At 45.5% G+C, this 21,323-nt stretch overlaps 1 protein-coding gene across 1 annotated transcript in view; it reads left to right on the top strand.

The window, feature by feature from the left end:
- LOC144504568 (plasminogen-like) overlaps positions 1-17,084 on the top strand; it is a 118,872-nt gene extending 101,788 nt beyond the window's left edge. The window contains exons 14-19 of the mRNA XM_078230120.1: positions 3,191-3,311; positions 5,597-5,671; positions 6,478-6,618; positions 10,843-10,949; positions 13,697-13,830; positions 16,827-17,084. Coding sequence (XP_078086246.1) covers positions 3,191-3,311; positions 5,597-5,671; positions 6,478-6,618; positions 10,843-10,949; positions 13,697-13,830; positions 16,827-16,991 — 743 coding nt within the window. The 3' untranslated portion in view covers positions 16,992-17,084. The remainder of the gene's footprint in view (positions 1-3,190; positions 3,312-5,596; positions 5,672-6,477; positions 6,619-10,842; positions 10,950-13,696; positions 13,831-16,826) is intronic.
- The last annotated feature ends 4,239 nt before the right edge of the window (positions 17,085-21,323 follow it).

Genomic DNA, 21,323 nt, shown 5'->3' with positions numbered 1-21,323 from the left:
ATCTCTCACCCTTCAATTTAAAGCTATGTCCCCTCGTGTCAGCCATCACCATCCGAGGAAAATGGCTCTCACTATCCACCCAACCTAATCCTCTGATCATCTTGTATGCCTCTATTAAGTCACCTCTTAACCTTCTTCACTCTAACGAAAACAACCTCAAGTCCCTCAGCCTTTCCTCATACGATCTTCCCACCATACCAGGCAACATCCTGGTAAATCTCCTCTGCACCCTTTCCAACGCTTCCACATCTTTCCTATAATGCGGCGACCAAAACTGTACGCAATACTCCAAGTGCGGCCGCACCAGAGTTTTGTACAGTTGCAGCATGACCTCCTGATTCCAAAACTCAATCCCTCTACCAATAAAAGCTAACACACCGTACGCCTTCTTAACAACCCTATCAACCTGGGTGCCAACTTCCAGGCATCTATGCACACGGACACCCAGATCCCTCTGTTCATCCACCTGCCAAGTATCTCCCCATTAGCCCAGTACTCTGTATTCCTGTTACTCCTTCCAAAGTGAATCACCTCACACTTTTCCGCATTAAACTCCATTTGCCACCTCTCAGCCCAGCTCTGCAGCTTATCTATGTCCCTCTGGAACCTGCCACTTCCCTCCGCACTGACTACAACTCCACTGACTTTAGTGTCATCCGCAAATTTACTAATCCATCCTTCTACGCCCTCATCCAGGTCATTAATAAAAATGACAAACAGCAGCGGCCCCAAAACAGATCCTTGCGGTACACCACTAGTAACTGAACTCCAGGATGAATATTTCCTATCAACCACCACCCTCTGTTTTCTTACAGCTAGCCAATTCCTGATCCAAACCACTAAATCACCCTCAATCCCATGTGTCCATATTTTCTGCAAAAGCTTACCATGGGGAACCTTATCAAACGCTTTGCTGAAATCCATGTACACCACATCAACCGCTTTACCCTCATCCACCTCTTTGGTCACCTTCTCAAAGAACTCAATAAGGTTTGTGAGGCACAACCTACCCTTCACAAAACCGTGCTGACTATCCCTAATCAAATTATTCCCTTTGAGGCGATTATAAATCCTATCTCATATAATCTTTTCCAAAACTTTGCCCACAACAGAAGTAAGGCTCACCGGTCTATAATTACCAGGGTTCTCCCTACTCCCCTTCTTGAACAAGGGGAGAACATTTGCTATCCTCCAGTCTTCTGGCGCTGGCAACGGTGAAGTGTAACCGAGGCCAAGTGCAATGCATTACAGCTTCTCAACCACCATACAGGCCTATTACATTAAGGACAAGACCCTAAATGCAACCAGAAACAACATCCAAGGATGACAACTCCACAGATCACTGTGAGCAAATAAAGAAACCTCCAGACAAGGTTACCATTACAAGATCTGGTTGCACCAGCAGATTCCTTCCAAGCTCTAGAGACTTATTTTCTTCCCTTCCCACTGGCGAGATTTTCTGGACCCCCCAAAGTCAACTCCTGTTGTGGGTTTCCCTGGTGGCGGGATGGGTGAGCTAAGCAAATTGTCATTGACTTTGGCTGGACTGAAAGATCCTGCTAGGTGCAATGATGAGCCACATCAACTGCAGGAAAACCTGCTGCAAGTCACAGAGTGGGGTGGGGGCTGGAAAATTCCAGCCATAGACTTATCTGTCCTATATACTTATATAATGATAATTAAAGATGAATATCTATTTTAAAATAGTTATACTTCTTTGGAAGAGAGGAACATATCTTTAGATGAAAGTGGGATGTTGTAATATTCCTTTAAAGAATTGCAGCATGACATCATTAGAGAGGAAATATGTCATGCGATTCAATCTTAATTTCATTTTTGCTTACAAACAGAGCACAGCATAGACAGCTCTGTTGCTAGTGTCTTCAAGCTTTATGCCTCTGTATAGATGTTTCCATGCCTAGTTTAAATAAATAAACCCACAATTTAACCATTGCATTGTGCCTGTTTTTGGGTGCGACATGGTGGTAAAGTGGGGCATAAAGCACTTAGCCGGTTTGCATGACCGGCGCCATTTTACAAGTGCCGGATTTCTGGCGCGGTCAGCCTCTCGCCGGAAATGGGCGAGAGGCAGGTTAATGTATAGAAATTTATTTAAATGCTGTTTAACATCTCTTTAGCGAGTCTGGCGCTCAATCATCCGGGTTCGCCCCCCTTTATGGTCTCACATGAAAGGTTCTTGCTGGCGAGGAATAGACATGCCCCCCATGACTTGGCCTCGCCAGTGGAACCAGAGGCCACTGAGGCCCCTCCCCCCCCGGGGAGGCGGGGGCAAGAGGCTGCCCTTTGGGCAGTACCAGACTGGCAGTGCCACTCCTGCACCTGGGCAATGCTGGTCTGGCACCTGGTCAGTGCCCACCGGGCAGTGGGGGGGCAGGGCTAATCGGGGATGGGCCAGTGGGGGCAGGGATAAAAGGGACGGGGCTAATGGGAGGGATGGGGAGGGGCTAATGGGGCGGGGCCAATGGGGGAAGGGGGCCCGCTGCCACTCTGCAGTGATCAGTGGGGGGAGGAAGGGAGAGGAGGCCCACTGCCACTCTGCAGCGATCGATGGGGGAGGGCAGCGGGGCCACGATTGATGGGGGAGGGAGGGGGTCCACGACCGGTCTGGGCAGTGAGGGGGTCGACGGGGGCAGTATCTTGGGCAGCGAGTCCCTTGATTACAGCGGGGGGGGAACTGCTTCAGTCTGCCTGCACTAGCTGGGGTCTGACAGCTCTCTTTTTTCTGTCAGACCCCTGCTACTGCTAATGCACATGTGCAGCATCAGAGGCCTGCACATGCTCACTATCTTCCTCTGCAGGCTTTTGGATGCATTAAGCCCCGCCCATAGACTTCTGCAGCGAGCAACAGGCTTGCTCAGAATTTTGCAGGCAGAGTACATATGCGGTGGGGGGGGGGGCCTGAAAACACAACCAAAAGACGGATCTGAAACTCTCCCAGTTTCAAGTCCGCCCAGCACTTAGACTAAAAATGGTAAAATCGCCCCCAACATGTTTGCACAAGCAGATGAGCAATTGGTGCTTTTTATATCATTATAAAAACATGACAAAGTTGACCATTCCTCTCCAAAATCACGTGACCAAAGGTTAACACTGGGAACCTGAAAATGTTGAAAACAGAAAAGGTATCACATATAACTACTTGAGATTATTGATCTTTTTGTGATGTTAGGACAACTGTCTAATGAGTGTGGAAGGTCTACTCTTAAGCCCAAGAAATGTTTTGGAAGACTTGTTCATGGCTGTATTTCCAAACCATACTCCTGGCCCTGGCAAATTAGTCTTCGAACCAAGTAAGTGACGTGCCTCAGAAAAAGATGGTAAGAAATCTTTCCGAGATAAGTTACATGTGAACACGTGCTGCCAGCTCTGTTACACACTAAAAACCTCAACTCGATCAGCCATGTAAATACTGTGGCTACAAGAGCAGCCATGATCCTTTTGAATGTCGGAACAGGCTCAAGGGGCCAAATGGCCAATTCCTGTATGGAAGTGACACATGTTTATTAATTAAAATGTACATTTGGTGCCCCTTTCTCCCTAACTACAAGTGTGAAACTTCTTCCATGCCTAATTAATGGTCCTCTATCTTCCTTTTCTTTTGCTCCCTCCCACATCTTTTAAGTGTCCCCAAATTGCACATTGGAGGTGGAGGTGGCATGCTGATGACCGCACCTTTTGTCCTGTGATATTCTTGGCGGGCATCCTCTGGAAGGCCAGGACCTGGAGGAACCCGGCCGACTTTTGGTTGTCACAGGTGGGAACCTGGCATCCTGTTCTGCCTGCTGCCCAGGAGAAATGCCAGTGTCAGGAAAGGAGGATTCAGAAGGATTGCTAACAGCTTGAATCTCCCTGGTTAAAGGCCCTGCGCTGGGCTTCAGCACTTCCTCCTCCCTTGGGGTGCTCATTGGCCCCCAGGTAACTCCTTGGGATGGAGAGATAGCTGAACTGAGCTCCAGAAGCCTCTCTGTCATCTGCCAGTCCTGGAGGCCTGCCATTGTCTGCACCATGGTTCCAATGCCTTCAAGCATGGCCCTTAGAGATAGGGCAATGCTGTAGATGCCCTCAGCCTTGGTCCTGTGTGATTGGACCAAGCTCTGATGTGCATCAGCATTCTCTCTTAACACCAACAACATGTCTTTGTCTGACAGGGCCCTGGTGCCTTGGGCTGCAGCCATTGACATCACTGAGTGGACCACGTCTTGGAAGTCACTTATCATGGTATGCACATCTTGGCCCAGGCTTCTGACGGTGGGCGTCACCCTTGCAGTGTTGGCCTGGGTGCCACTCAATACTGGCACCATCTCCTGCAAAATGAGGCTCCTGGACTATTCCAGTTGTGCCTGCATCTGCTGGAAGGTTGCTGACAACCCTCCTGGCTCTGCTTTTGCTTATTCACCATTACTGGGATGAACTTTTCCAGAGGCCCAACATTTGCCTTGGGGCCAGCAGGTCTCAGGCAGACATCAGCCTTCTGACTGGCCACTCCCTTGGATGTTCCAGCCTCCACCTGATGTGCAATTGCAGCAGTATGGTGCTCACCAGAGAGTGCCCCAGAAGCCTGCCCATGAATGTTTCTCACTGAGGTGATTGTCTCTACACTACAGTTCAAATGGAAAAACAGAATGGCAGTGAATTATTTAAATGGTGATTGAGGAAATGTTAACATACAAAGGAACCTGGGTGTCCTAGTACACCAGTCACTGAAAGCAAGCATGCAGGTACAACAAGCAGTTAGGAAGGCAAATGGTATATTGGCCTTCATTGAGAGAAAACATGAGTACAGGAGCAAGGATGTCTTACTGCAACTTTATTGGCCTTAGTGAGACCATGCCTGGAGTATTGTGTGCAGTTTTGGTCTCCTTATATAAGAAAGGATATACTTACCATAGAGAGAGTACAGCAAATTGTCACCAGACTGATTCCTGGGATGGCAGGATGGTCTTATGAGGAGCGATTGGGTCGACTGAGCCTGAATTTGCTAGAATTTAGAAGAATGAGATGGAATCTAATTGAAAGTTCTGACAGAGCTGGGCTGGCTGGATGCAGGAACATTATTTTCTGTGGCTGGAGGGTCTAGAATAAGGGTTCACAGTCTGAGGATACAGGAAAGACCCACTTAGGACAGAGATGTGGAGAAATTTCTTCACTCAGAGAGTGGTGAACTGATGGAAATCTCCACCACAGAACATTGTGAAGGCCAAATCACTGAATATATTTAAGAAGTAAATAGATAGATTTCTAGACTCTAAAGGTGTCAAGGAGTATGGGGAGAATACTGGAGTATGGTGTTGGGATGGAGGATCAGCCAACATTATATTAAATGGTGGAGCAGGCTTGAAGGGCCAAATGGCCTATGTTTCTATGTAACAGGTGAGCTGTTTGGACTGGCAGGAGGGTCAGTAAACAGAAGGCTCAATGTTTTTCAGAATTGGCTGAAGGCCAGGGAAGGTGAGGAGAATTTTTGATGTTTTGCGTTATTTATATTCATTGTTCTTGTTCCAAACCTCTGAGGTTTACTGTTAAAATTTTTCAATCAATTGACGTTATCTTATTAAAACTATCTTGTCTATCGCAGTTTTGGTGCTCACTTCTGTGGCGGAACTCTTATTGATACCAAATGGGTACTCACAGCCAAACACTGTCTAAAACGGTAAGAGAATGGTGCAATGGATGCTCATTTCTTAACAACCCTTAAGAGCGGCACGGTAGCACAGTGGTTAGCACTGCTGCTTCACAGCTCCAAGGACCTGGGTTCAATTCCCGGCTTGGGTCACTGTCTGTGTGGAGTTTGCACATTCTCCTCGTGTCTGCGTGGGTTTCCTCCGGGTGCTCCGGTTTCCCCCCACAGTCCAAAGATGTGCAGGTTAGGTTGATTGGCCATGCTAAAATTGCCACTTAGTGTCCTGGGATGCGTAGATTAGAGGGATTAGTGGGTAAAATATGTAGGGATATGGGGGTAGGGCTTGGGTGGGATTGTGGTCAGTGTAGACTCGATGGGCCGAATGGCCTCTTTCTGTACTGTAGGGTTTCTATGATTTCTATGATTTAACCCCTTGTCTCATTGACTAACATTGAATCCTGGTTTGGTAACCCCTTGATTTTAAAATTCTCAACCTTGTTTGAACATTTCTCCACAGCCTCATCTCTCCCTAATCCTGTAACCTCACTCCACCATTGGTAGAATATCTTCTCCTGCCTTAAGCAGGAACTCCTCCCTAAACCTCTCCACATCTCAACCCTTCTCTCTTCCTTTAAGATGCTCCTTAAAATCTAGCTCTTTGACTAAGCTTTTGGTCATCTGTCCTAATACCTTCTTACTTGCTTCCGTTTTAAATTGTGTTGGAAATGTTCCTGTGAAACACCTCGGGATATTACTATTTAAACACAACCTGTTGTGCTTGTAAAGACAAATGTGACAAACACAGGCAGCTAATTTCTTCACTGTATCTGTCACAGATCCAGAAATCCCTCGGTCTACAAAGTCTTCCTTGGAATACATCGAGAGAGTGCACGCGAACCATCGAGGCAGATAATAGACATTGACAAAATAGTTCTTGAACCCAATGAGAATGATATTGCTTTATTAAAGCTTAGAAGGTATTTATTTTCATTTCTTTTTTTATATTTGCCTTTGATTTAAATGAGACAATTCCCCCTCTACTCTTCTTGATGCATTGCTTGTGAAGGGTGCACCTAAGAATTTTTACGTACACTAAGAATAATATTCATAGTTCGAAGGTAGTGAACAGCAAGCACATGGATCAGAATTGAAGCAATTTTCATTTGCCCCTAATTTACCCTTCAACCACAAATGATGAGATGAACAAAATGAAGAACCAAGATTCAAAGACATTGAGCTGAATTTTATGTCAGGGAGAGGGTACCCATCCCCAGTTGTTAGAGTCTTGGGCCTTTAATGGGTTTAATTGGCTTGAACCAAGCTTTCCGCTCCTATTAGAGAGGAAATTCTGCCTCCAAGAGCTGCCAGCCAATCAAATGACTGGCAACACTCTTGTCCCAGCAATGCCACTTGGAGTAGTGGCCACCGCTGGGAATACAATAGTCCCTGAGGAAGGCCTTCAGCGATGGGGCCCAAACTATGAGGTGAGTCTGGGTTGTCACAGCCTTCTGGTCAAGTGAGTGAATATTGCCGAAAGGGTGGTGGGGGTGGGGGGGGGGGGGGCTAGATGTCATTCACATCATGGCAGGGGGCGTCTAATGGACACAGTGGGCCTACCAATCCATCAGGTTTCACATGGCACTGGACTCCCCTGCTACAGATAAAATTTCAGTGGTGGTGAGGGAGTAGTGGCCACCCGATGCAACCCCACTGCTGGTAAAATGCCAATCAGCTTCTCTACCCTGGAAAGAGAACAGTTTAAACTATTCATAGAATCCCTACAATGCAGTAGGAGGCCATACGGCCATCGAGTCTGTACCACAATCCCATCCAGGCCTATACCCGTAACCCCACATATTTACCCTGCTAATCCCCTGACACTAGGCTCAATTTAACATGGCCAATCTACTTAACCCACACATCTTTGGACTGGGGGAGGAAACCAGAGCACCTGGAGTAAACCCATGCAAAGACGGGGAGAGTGATACAGTGACCCGAAGCTGAAATTGAACCCGGGTCCCTGGCGCTGTGAGACAGCAGTGCTAACCACTGTGCTACCATGCTGTCTCACTCTGTGTGCAGTAAATTCTTAGAGATTCAGAACTTTCAATTTTATTTTGCTTATTTTTGCTTTCTCTCTTTTCTTTTCTTTCTTAATCCAATCTTTTGCTCTCTATTTCTTTCATTTCTCTTTCTGTACCTGATTTGACTCGTAAATCATCGTTTCTTCTCCATCATTGCTGTTTCTTTCTCAATCCTTAAATTTCATTGATTAGGGACACAGAATGCTGGTTTCTCATTTACTAACCCCGGATGCTACATTCCCCACATAGTGCCATTATCAGCTTACATTTTCAGCTAGTAATGAGAAATGTTATTTTGGGAGCTAAAGGTTTCAGGAAAATGTCTAGGCAGCAGGATGACCCTTTGTCACAAGGTATATTCCTTCAACCAGATCTGGTCCCACATGTATCCTTAACTTCCTACCCTTTAGCAGAGGGGTCAGATTTAAGTTAAATGAGCTAACACAGTGGTGGTCAAACTGCAGCCTGGGGGCCACATGCAGCCTATCAGTGTTCCGAGTGCAACCCATGAGAAATTTTGTTGACTGTTGGCCATGCGCAGAATCGCCAAATTCTGCTGGTTTCCATCCATGTAGCTATTTTCCTAATGGTATAACTGAAGTGATATGCTCATAAAGCAAGGGCAAGTGAAGCGAGGTATGTGCTGACTGCACACAACTTTGACTATGAGAACTATGTGCTCCTTCTGCCTCAAGCATAAATATTTATTTTGTTTTTACCACCCTTTTTCAAAGGGTGCCCCGATCTCAGTTAACCTTTAAGACTCATCCCCTCATCACTGGCATCAAAGGTGCCACCCCCCCTTCATATGTGCGAACTCCCACTGTGGACTCGTCTAAAGGCCCTGCGCCCTTAAGGCCCCATCCCTTTTGGATCCCGCCCCTTGGCAATGCCCAGGTGCCGGGGGCAATGCAGACACTGACCGGCCATGTCCATGACCACCCAAAGCCTCCAATGGCCTCCAAACCTCCAACGTGGTCATCACATGTGGTCTCCATTTGTGATTCCTGATGGCTTTGTGTTGCGCCAGAGGCTGGGTGAATCTGGCTTAAAACAGACCCTGCATTTTTAAATAAAGATTTAAATATGCTAATTTCATTGGGCGTGAAACGGATTATGTTGCTGGCCAGGGACGGGGAGAATCTCAAAATGAGTTCTACCCACCGTAAATCATGTTATGGTCTCTCATGCGAGCATCTCCGGCCATAATGTCGCGAGTGGGGCTGGAGAATCTCCTCCAATTAATATGATGGTGCATAGGTCTGGTATTTGTGACTGAAACAAAACTCATCTGCAACAGAGTTTAATCCATCACCCACATTTCTACAAAATGCATGGATTGCCAAAGTCTTTATTTCTGCATTTCATTAGTATTATCACTTAGAATCTCTCTTTCTCAGCACTGTGTGTAATCAATATTTGCCTTCCCTGACTGTCAGTCAAACAGGAGAAGAAATTTGTTGGCTTTACACAAGAGCACAAGAAATAGAAGTAGGAGTAGGCCAACAGGCTTTTCAATCCTGCGCTCCATTTAATACAATCATGACTGATCTATGCTGGCCTCAACCCCTCTTTTGTGCCATTTCCCCATAGCCTTCGATTCCTTGATCTATCAAATATTTATTCACCTCCACTTTGAATACTTCCAATGATCCAGCCTCCACCACCTTTTGGGGCAGAGAATTCTAAACATTCACCACCCTTTGCGAGAAGAAATTTCTACGCATGTTAGTTTTAAATGACCGGCCCTTTATCTTGGAACTATGTCCCCTTGTTTAAGACTCCCCCACTAGTGAAAACATCTCACCATCTACCCTGTCAAGCCACCTCAACATCTTAAGATAAAAGCAAAATACTGCAGATGCTGGAATCTGAAACAAAAAAAAGAAAATGCTAGAAAATCTCAGCAGGTTTGACAGCATCAGTAAAGGTAGAATAGAGCCAACTTTTCAGGGCTCAGGATGTTTTCAGGTTCCCTTCAGGATCCCCTCAGGATCTTATATGTTTGAATAAGGTCACCCCTCACTCTTCTAAACTCCAAGGAGTACAGACTATTTAGTCTCTCTTGATAGGACAACCCTCTCATCCCAGGAATTAGCCTGGTGAATCTCCTTTGGACTGCCTCCAATGTTACTATATCTTTTTTGGGTAAGGGGACCAAAATTGTACGCAGTATTTCATGTGAGGCCTCACTAACACCCTGTACATTGGAACAACACCTCCCTATTTTTAAACTCCAATCCCTTTGCAATAAAGGCCTAAATGCTGTTTGCCTTCTTAACTACTTGTTGGAGCTGCATGCTAGCTTTTTGTGATTCATGCACTAGAACACCTCAATCCCTCTGTACTTCACTCACCTGCAGTCTCTCTCCATTTAGATATTCTGCTTTTTAGATTTCCAAATGGCTTTTGTAAATCTAAATACACTAAATCTACACATCCCTGTAACCCAGGGAGAGTTACAGGGATGTAACTCTCCCTGTTACATCCTCAAAGAATTTGAGCAAATTTGTGAAACATGATTTACCTTTCATCAAACCATGTTGACTCGGTTTGATTATATTCAGCTTTCCTAAATGATTAGCTATATCCTCTTTGATTATTGACTCCAGCATCTTGCCAATAATAGATGTTAAACTAACTGACCTATAGTTCCCTGCCTTCTGCCTTTCTCCCTTTTTGAAGAACTTAACATTCAGCTGGTAATTTTTTGATGGAAGTTGGACGATTAGCATGGAAAAAGACAGTCACTTTCCTTCCTCTCTCAGTCTTTCTTTCACCTTCTCTCTATCTGACTGTAGCCTTTCGCTCTCCATCTCTTAACATAATACATTCTCTGACACTTATAAAGCACTTGAAAAAAGATACAACAGGTCTATAATTCAATTAGTCAGCTTTCTCACTCACTCTCAAATGCAACTGATTTGTTTTTTTAATAAAGTTCTCAACATAATCTTACTTGAGTAAAGCTATGCCATGTAGCATCGCTGATCAATGAATTATCTTCAGTCTGCTCGTGGAAGGAAAAAAATGTACATATCAGTTAATTAAGAAGCAACTATTTTATGTAAATTAAGTTAAAATAAAAACAATTTGAAACGTATCTTTTGATTTTAGGCCTGCATTCTTGAGTGACAAAGTTGCTTTAATCTGTTTGCCAGTGCAAGGCTATATATTACCAAGTGGAGTTGGATGCTACATTACAGGCTGGGGTGAATTCCAAGGTACATATTAATACAAGTATTTCCTGAATAACGTCCTTAATCGTTTTGTTATTTCCTTACCTCTTTTCTCCACTAATTTGCCACCCCCTTTGCCTGTCCTCTCCTGAAGGCACCGATTCCAGGGCTGCTCATTGTTACACAGATGCTGATAACATGGTTAGGTAGTGTGAACCTTTGTATTCAACAAGTCAATGTGATGCATCTAATGTGTGGATAAAGAGATGTGTGGATAAAGAAGCATGCTTCCCACTTCTTGTGTACCAGTTTGTTTCTTATTTTCAGCCCATACGCCACTGGCTAGCAGCAATGTGAAAAGGAGGGTCCAATGTGTATGTCTCTCCTTGTCAGTAAACAGTGATAAGTTCTCAGCCGTGCCTCCTCATGGCAACATATAGAAACTGGGTCCCTCACAGCTCGTCTAAAGCTTCAAAGGAACTCAGGGAGGTTTGGCCCTCAGAAATGCTGTGCAGGGTTCCACCAGCATGTGAACAATTAAGCCCCTGCATTTACGAACCAAACTTCTAGCTATAGGAAAATAGCATTATTGATTTTTGGATACCTTGAGAGAGAGTTGCAGGCTAAGGGAATAAATTCTGACAATAATTCTCAAGTGGAGCCCAAAAGTGAACTGATGTCTAAATATGTCATCTTTATGACAAGGCCTGTAACCAAGTTGCTGCTAAATGCAGTGCTTTACATTCCTTTGGACCCAACTTTGGAGGCAGTGAGGGGGCCCCTGATGTTTAGCCAGCCCAAGGCTTCTGTAAGTATTGTCCTGACTTGTGTCCTTGCAAATACACTGCACTTTCTCTGCAGAACATTAACAGAACATGAAAGACAGCAATTACAAGTGGTAAGTCCAGCTTGACTGGCATAGAGAGCAGGTGATACAGGTTGCCTCCAGTGGTGGGAGGGAGCCATCTTATCTCACTGGTCTGCCATCACTCACCTCAAGTTGGGCAGACTCGACCAGTAGGTTGCTGACCTGTCAGATTCATTGGGTGCTTGGAGCTTAAAGTCTTTGCTCAACAAGTGTACCAAATCTATTGCACCAGAAAAACTGTTGTATTTTTCTTCTCCTTCTGCATAGTTAGTAGATAAACATCAAAGCCCCAGCCACACATAAGAGATCGGTTAACACAAAAATACCTAGGTACTTTATGAAGGATGTGAGAAGTTGGTTGCAGTATTACACAGTTGGAGAATTTGTATATATTTATGAGTGGCACGGTGGCAGTGGTTACCACTGCTGCCTCACAGCACCAGGGACCTGGGTTCAATTCCGGCCTCGGGCACTGTCTGTGTGGAGTTTGCACTTTCTCCCTGTGTCTGCGTGGGTTTCCTCCAGGTGCTCCGGTTTCCTCCCACAGTCCAAAGATTGCGGGTTAGGTCGATTGGCCATGCTAAATTGATCCTCATGTCAGGGGGCTTAGCAGAGTAAATATGTGGGGTTATGGGAATAGGGCCTGGGTGGGATTGTGGTTGCTGCAGACTCGATGGGCCAAATGGCCTCCTTCTGCACTGCAGGGATTCTATGTCTGAGTTGGTAGCTTCCTCAGAACAAATTTATAGACTAAGTCAGAATTACATGATACACTTGCATCATTTCCCCTCTGGTAATGTATACAGAAAACATACCCACATTCACTTAAAGGTGTACTGCAAACAAATACAAAGAAAGAAGATGATGACTCTTTGATTGGAACAGGTCCAACAGTAAAGAAAACAGTACCATTGAGAGCAAATGCTGACCACAATGAACAGTTGGAGGGATGTATGGAACGCTACCTTGAATTGTACTCTACAGATAACCAAGAAAGCTCTCGTCACCATAGAGAGCCTGTCATGGAAGAGATAGGAATGGAACCCATATTTCTCGCTTGCCTTGGGATGCGATCTTGTCTAAACCCATTAAACACAAGAAACTGGAACTTCTGCAGTATCTGTATAAACTTCCCTGTCTCTACTGGAGGAAGATGTTGTATAAGAACTGGAGTGATTGTAACAATTATCAAGCCCCCCCTGCTGAGTATTATGCAAAAGGTATTTGCTCATGTTGTCCTTATCAGAATCTACCTTATCAAGGTAGATTCTGGCTGAATAACAGTCCCTGCTATAGGCCCCAGACTCTACAGTGCTCCTGCATTCAAAAGGCCCTACAGCTGGAAGCTCAGCTAGGATCAGGCTGACATCTTTGTGGTAGATAGATGTGCTGGTCCCTCAATGAAGAAGGGGAAGGGGAAGGGGATGAGCAGAAAATCCCAGACCACTGAATTTGCAAATGTGGGTGTTTTATATGAGCGGTGAAATGAGAGTACTTGAAAAAAGAGATGCAGTTTTCATTGCTCTGCAATAGACAGCCACTCACCTGATGAAGGAGCAGTACTCCGAAAGCTCATGATTCCAAATAAAGCTGTTGGACTTTAACCTGGTGTTGTGAGACTTCTTACTGTGTCCATCCCAGTCCAACGCCAGCATCTCCACATCTGAGCTCAAGAATCTGATCCCTAAGTCCTTCCACACTTCTACCTCTCTCTTCTCCATTGTGTCACTCTTTAAATGCTAACTCTTTGATCAAGCTTTTGTAGACCTATCCTAACATCCCCTTTTGTGGCATGGTGCGCAATTTTGTCTGATAATACTCCTATGAATTGCCTTGGGACATTTTATAATACTGAAGGTGCTATATAAGTTGAAGTTATTGATTTTTGCACAGTAATTGTTTCATAAATCCCATTTGATTTTAGGAACCAGAGATGATGAGTTTTTAAAACAAATAGTAATTCCGGTGATAGAAAATGAAGTTTGCAATCACCCTGAACATTTGAATGGAACAGTGAAGAACAGCAATCTATGTACAGGACATTATCGAGGTTGCCTGGTATGTGAACATACACCTGGATAGAAAATGTTCGGGACAGAATTGTTGGTGAGATATAGAGGGCCCGTATGCTGCAGGTGCCAACCCTGTTATGGCTGCTAAATCTCATGAGAGGGCCATAACAGGATTTGTGCTGGTGAGATCTCAATTTGAGGTCTCCCCGCCAGTGATGTGATCAGGTTTATGCCCAAAATGGCACGAACTGGGTTTTTGTGAATTTTAATGAATTTAAATATCATTAAAACACTTAATGCCGTTGCATCCAGCCCCATTGAATGCCCCCTCTCTCTCTGGTGTGTCGTCACACTCGCCATGATGACCACGCTGGGGGCATGGAGGTGAGTATAGCCTCTGTGTGATGAGGGACATGGCTGGGCAGTTCCCTGGCACTGAAATCCTGGCAGTGCCATGCCAGGGCAGAGTCTTTGGGGATCTCTATTCAGGGGGTTCCCCTTATGTGTGGAGGGGCTCAATGGCTAATGGAGGAGGGGGATTGTGCCTGCATTGGGCGGAGACCATGAATTGGGGGTGGGCATGGAGCCTGTGGGGGGGGAAGTATCCCAATGCCGGTGGAAGTAGTGGGGGGTCATGCTTGTGTGGAGAGTGGATGCCCCTATCTTTAGGTAGTGGGGGAAGTTTGCTCATACATGTATGAGGGTTGGAGGTGTCCTCCTTGTCCCCCAGGGTCCAGATGTCCATGGAGGTGGAGATCCTGATGTTTGTGGGGAGGGGCCAGCAGGCCCCAATATCAGTGGGGAGGTGGAGGGAGGCTTTAATTTAACTTTGGAATCAGGACGCCTGAGCCAGCCTTCCTGGCTCTATCAGCCCTACACATCAGAGTGACAACGCAAACCTATGTGCCCTGGTTTTTTTGACAGAGTGTCAGAAGATCTCTGAGAAAACCTGGCTGTGTTTCTGGGGAGAAACACGCCAGTTTTCAGTCACTTTGAGGCGCAATCTTACCAAAAAAATTCTAAGGGCGCAATCTTCGGAAAAAAGTTCTGAGGGATTGATCTTGTGACCTTGTCCTGCCCGTTCGGCGAGGCGATAAGATTATGTGCAAGGTGAAAAATTAGAAATGCGCCCAATTTCACACTGGTTCCAATTTTATCAGCCATCCATTAGTGCCAAGGGGGCGGGGCCTTTAGGGGAGGGGCCTCTGGAGGGACAATCAGTGGGGTGGGGGGGGTGGTGTCGGCCTGCTGGGGGGTGGGTGTCGGGGCTGTAGGATGGGCTCGGCCTACCGGGGCATTCGAGGCTGCGGGGGGGGCAAGGATCGCGATCGCCAGAGTGGGGGATCAAGGAGGCCTGGGGAGGTGGTGGGGAGGGTCAGAGGGGCAGCAATGGGGATTTGTGGGCTGGCCAGAGATCTGGAGGCTGGCAGTGTGGGCTACTGCGCATGCACCGATCTCAGTGCTGGCAGATCAGCACATGCACAGTGGCCCGCTCAGCGCTATGCTGCCGGCTTCTCCAGCGGGAATAGGCCCCGCCCACAGATTTTTCCCAAAGATTCATGCCAGGGTTCTCTGTGATTCACAGAGTGTGGGAGATTCATTTTGAAAATCCCACTGAATAAAACAGTGGGATTTACTCCAATTTTTAAGCGAATTTGACACTTAGAATTTTTCTGGGAGACTCACACCCATCATGTTTTAGCTCTGTTTCTCTCGCTTCTCCCTTGGGTTTTGTGCCCTTTTTGAGTTTTCACTTTTTGTGAGAGTGCATAGGGCCTTTGTCTTCAGCTCTAAGTCCTGTTGATAATGCACATGGGCCTGACCAAAGTAAAAAATCAAAGCTGTACACTCGTGACTCTTTCATGATCGGCACATGCGTGGGAGAACTGAGGTTCATCGCATTTTGGAGATGCCAACCACACATCAGAAGACGAAGGTTAGTTTTAGTTTAATTACATGAATTTTTTATCATTTCGAACCTTTTCTCACAGCACACTTGCGGTGTCTTCATGGCACACCAATGTTCCATGGTACACTGGCTGGGAACCATCGCTGTAGATTCATAGGGTGGCATGGTGGCACAGTGGTTAGCACTGCTGCCTCACAGCACTAGGAACCTGGGTTCGATTCTAGGCCTTGGGTCACTGTCTGTGCGGAGTCTGCACGTTCTCCCTGTGTCTGCGTGGGTTTCTTCCGGGTGCTCCGGTTTCCTCCCACAGTCTGAAAGACATGTTGGTTAGGTGCATTGGCCACACTAAATTCTCCCTTAGTGTACCTGAACAGCCGCTGGAGTGTGGCGAGTAGGGGATTTTCAGAGTAACTTCATTGTAGTGTTTATGTAAGCCTCCTTGTGACACTAATAAGTAAACTTTAAACTTCAATGCCTAGAGACTCTCGGCCAATCCTGGAGGGTTCTGAAGTTCTGATTAAATGTGAATGACCTGAAACTTTACCCCAATTTTCAGGGGTAAATTTTGCAGTCCCACCCACCACAGGAACCGTCATGGGCGGGATGTATAATTTAATGGACAATTGAAAGGTCCGTTGACCTCAGGTGGGAACTTCCAGTCCCGGGGCTGGCGGGACCGGAACATCCACCCATTAACTTTGTTTTTCTCCACAAATGCAGCCTGACCTGCTAAATTCCCCAGCTATTTTAGTCTATTAAGTCACTCTGTTGTATCAAACTGCCAATGGCTCAATAAGAAAGTTCTCAGGGCAACCAGGGGTAAATGCACAAATTCTGAAAATGAATTAAAAATAATTAGGCTTGGCCCAACATCTAAGTTTCTTAATTTAAAAAGAGACCGCTTCTTTCCAACAAAAGTTAACTCAAAGTCACAGTAGTGAAATGGCTGTCAGCTATTTATCTGATACGGGTGGATACAAACGAATGGTCTAGTTGGGCACATGAGCGGCGCAGGCTTGGAGGGCCGAAGGGCCCGTTCCTGTGCTGTATTGTTCTTTGTTCTTTGAGTGCTATGTAATGTGTTTAAACTATGACTGTTCCTTTATTGATCCTTTGATTGTGCTGTTTTTTAGGGTGATAATGGAGGCCCTTTGGTATGTCCAAATTCTGAAGGCAGATATATTCTACAAGGAGTAACGTCTTGGGGTCTTGGTTGTCCAAGACGAATCAAGCCAGGAGTTCACATTCGAGTTTCATTTTTTGCCGACTGGATTGAAAATACCATAAGGAATGGTTAAGAAAGATATAGCTCAGTGTATTAATCAAAAATATAAAGATGTATTTCCTTTCAATCAGAATCTAAACTTCCATATGTGAAATATTAAATTCTTTCACTGTTACAAGTCTGGCTTTTATTTCAGTAAGGGGTACTTTAAAAATTGTCAGACACCAGAGATGATGGCGAGAGACTGTTTGAGAGACAGTTTTATTCTGCCATCTATCTGTGTGTTAAAATCATGGCCGGGCTTTTGCCTCAGGCATAGATGGCGATGGGAGTGCAAAATCTCAAAAACTGGATTTGTGTTGGCGAGATTCCCCGGAAAAACAGTCCCCACCCCATCCTGGTAGTGACGGAACAAGGTTCCTGCCATGAAAGGCCAAGAACCCCATTTGTATGATTTATAATGCCATTAGCAAGCTTTTTAGCTGTAACTGAATTGAAGACTACAACTAGCCCCCCAATCACCCCCTACCCAATCTAACCCAACTCTCTATCTCTCACCAATACTACCCTAACCAGACATCGAGGGCTGAAGGGCCTGTTCCTGTGCTGCGCTATTCTATGTTCTATGCCCCCAACAAAACTAACCTTACCGACCTGACCATCCCTAACCTGTGCCAATTACAATCCCCCAATCCAAATATCCCTCCTGACCCAACTATCCCTCATATTTTAGCTGGGGAAACAGGACCATGGCGCCCTATATAATTCAGCCCCAGCATCCCTGATTCTTCATAGGTGCAGGTAGAAATGATGGATGCCTGTGGAAAACTCTCACAAATTTTGCCTTCAGATGTAAATCTGTATAATTCTGATTTTTAAACACTATGTTTACATCTCAACTCTCCGGCCGATGCGGGGGGGGTGAGCCGGTAAGATCACAGGAGAGCCAAGAAATCAGGCTCATGCCCTGTTTCTCACCTCTCGCGATCTTACCGGCACTGAATATTCAACGAGATCTTCAGGTGTGAGGCTAATCTCAATATTTAAATTGTATTTAAAATAGAATTTAAATATTACAAGTGAGCCCGGGGTGCAATCGTCTCGGCTCACTTGCCTTTGCGGCCTCACCGGTGAAGATCCTCATCAGCGAGGATCGCCATCATTGGGGACCTGTCGCAATGGCCTCGCTGGTGGAACTGGAGGCCATTGAAGCTGAGTGCAAAAGAAGAAGGAGGCATACATAAATTTCAGGAAATTGAAAACGATAAGGCTCTTTAAGAATACAAAGATAACAGGAAAGAGCTTAAACAGGGACTTATGAGGGCTGAAAGAGGCCATGAAATGTCCTTGGCAGGCAGGATTAAGGAGAATCCCAAGGCTTTTTATGTGTATATAAGGAAAAAGGGGTAGCTAAGGAAAGGGTGGGTCCATTCAAGGACAGTGAAGAGAATTTCAGTGAAAGGGAAGTGAATCCCTTGAAGAGTATAGGGCGTGTAGGAGTACAGTTAAGAGAGAAATCAGGAGGGCAAAAAGGGGACACGAAATTGTTTTGGCAGATAAGGCAAAGGAGAATCCAAAGAGCTTCTACAAATACATAAGGAGCAAAAGAGTAACAAGGGAGAGAGTAGGGCCTCTTAAGGATCAACAAGGTCATCTATGTGTGGATCCACAAGAGATTGGGTGAGATCCTAAATGAGTATTTCTCATCAGTATTTACTGTTGAGAAAAGCATGGATGTTAGGGAACTTGGGGAAATAAACAGTGATGTCTTGAGGACTGTACATATTACAGAGAAGATGGTGCTGGAAGTCTTAAATCGCATCAAGGTAGATAAATCTCCAGGACCCGATGAGGTATATCCCAGGACGTTGTGGGAGGCTAGGGAGGAAATTGCGGGTCCCCTCGCCGAGATATTTGAATCATCGATAGTCACGGGTGAGGTGCCTGAAGATTGGAGAGTGGCAAATGTTGTGTCTTTGTTTAAAAAGGGCTGCAGGGAAAAGCCTGGGAACTACAGGCCAGTGAGCCTCAGGTCTGTGGTGGGTAAATTGTTGGAAGGTATTTTGAGAGCCAGGATCTACAGGCATTTAGAGATGCAAAGACTGATTTGGGAGTGTCAGCATGGCTTTGTGAGTGGAAAATCATGTATCACAAATTTGATTGAGTTTTTTGAAGGGGTAACGAAGAAGGTAGATGAGGGCAGTGCAGTTGATGTTGTCTACATGGACTTTAGCAAGGCCTTTGACAAGGTACCGCATGGTAGGTTGTTGCATAAAGTTAAATCTTACGGGATCCAAGGTGAGGTATCTAAATGGATACAAAATTAGCTTCTTGACAGAAGCCAGAGGGTGGTTGTAGAGAGTTGTTTTTCAAACTGGAGGCCTGTGACCAGCGGTGTGCCCCAGGGATCAGTGCTGGGCCCACTGTTATTTGTCATTTATATTAATGATTTGGGTGAGAATATAGGGGGCATGGGTAAGTTTGCAGATGACATCAAGATTGGTGGCATAGTGGACAGTGAAGAAAGTTATCTTCAATTGCAACGGGATCTTGATCAATTGGGCCAGTGGGCTGACGAATGGCAGATGGAGTTTAATTTAGACAAGTAGAACGTAGAACATTACAGCGCAGTACAGGTCCTTCGGCCCTCGATGTTGCGCCGACCAGTGGAACCAATCTAAAGCCCCTCTAATCTACACTATTCCAATATCATCCATATGTTTATCCAATAATCATTTGAATGCTCTTAATGTTGACGAGTCCACTACTGCTGCAGGCAGGGCATTCTACGCCCTTACTACTCTCTGAGTAAAGAACCTACCTCTAACATCTGTCCTATATCTCTCACCCTTCAATTTAAAGCTATGTCCCCTCGTGCTACCCATCATCATCCGAGGAAAAGGCTCTCTCTATCCACCCTATCTAATCCTCTGATCATCTTGTATGCCTCTATTAAGTCACCTCTTAACCTTCTTCTCTCTAACGAAAACAACCTCAAGCCCCTCAGCCTTTCCTCATACGATTTTCCCACCATACCAGGCAACATCCTGGTAAATCTCCTCTGCACCCTTTCCAACACTTCCACATCTTTCCTATAATACGGCGACCAGAACTGTACGCAATACTCCAAATGCGGCCGCACCAGAGTTTTGCACAGTTGCAGCATGACCTCCTGGCTCCGAAACTCAATCACTCTACCAATAAAAGCTAACACACCGTACGCCTTCTTAACAACCCTATCAACCTGGGTGCCAACTTTCAGGGATCTATGCACATGGACACCCAGATCCCTCTGTTCATCCACACTACCAAGAATCTTACCATTAGCCCAGTACTCTGTATTCCTGTTACTCCTTCCAAAGTGAATCACCTCACACTTTTCCACATTAAACTCCATTTGCCACCTCTCAGCCCAGCTCTGCAGCTTATCTATGCCCCTCTGTAACCTGCCACTTCTCTCCGCACTGTCAACAACTCCACCGACTTTAGTGTCATCCGCAAATTTACTAATTCATCCTTCCACGTCCTCATCCAGGTCATTAATAAAAATGACAAACAGCAGTGGCCCCAAAACAGATCCTTGCAGTACACCACTAGTAACTGAACTCCAGGATGAATATTTCCCATCAACCACCACCCTCTGTTTTCCTTACAGCTAGCCAATTCCTGATCCAAACCACTAAATCACCCTCAATCCCATGTGTCCGTATTTTCTGCAAAAGCTTACCATGGGGAACCTTATCAAACGCTTTGCTGAAATCCATATACACCACATCAACCGCTTTACCCTCATCCACCTCTTTGGTCACCTTCTCAAAGAACTCAATAAGGTTTGTGAGGCACGACCTACCCTTCACAAAACCGTGCTGACTATCCCTAATCAAATTATTCCTTTCTCGGTGATTATAAATCCTATCTCATATAATCCTTTCCAATACTTTGCCCACAACAGAAGTAAGGCTCACCGGTCTATAATTACCAAGGTTGTCCCTACTCCCCTTCTTGAACAACGGGACAACATTTGCTATCCTCCAGTCTTCTGGCACTGTTCCTGTAGACAATGACGACACAAAGATCAAAGCCAAAGGCTCTGCAATCTCCTCTCTAGCCTCCCAGAGAATCCTAGGATAAATCCCATCCGGCCCAGGGGACGTATCTATTTTTACCCTTTCCAGAATTGCTAACACCTCCTCCTTATTAACATCAATCCCATCCAGTCCAACAGCCTGCATCTCAGTACTCCCCCCGACAACACTGTCCCTCTCCAGTGTGAATACCGACGAAAAATATTCATTTAATGCCTCTCCTATCTCTTCAGACTCCACGCACAACTTCCCACTACTGTCCTTGACTGGCCCTAATCTTACCCTAGTCATTCTTTTACTCCTGACATACCTATAGAAAG

Source organism: Mustelus asterias, chromosome 15 (genome assembly GCF_964213995.1).
Source record: "Mustelus asterias chromosome 15, sMusAst1.hap1.1, whole genome shotgun sequence".
NCBI classification, from domain to species: Eukaryota; Metazoa; Chordata; class Chondrichthyes; order Carcharhiniformes; family Triakidae; genus Mustelus; species Mustelus asterias.
Note: the sequence above shows the minus strand (reverse complement) of the source record. Positions and strands in the feature narration are given on the sequence as shown.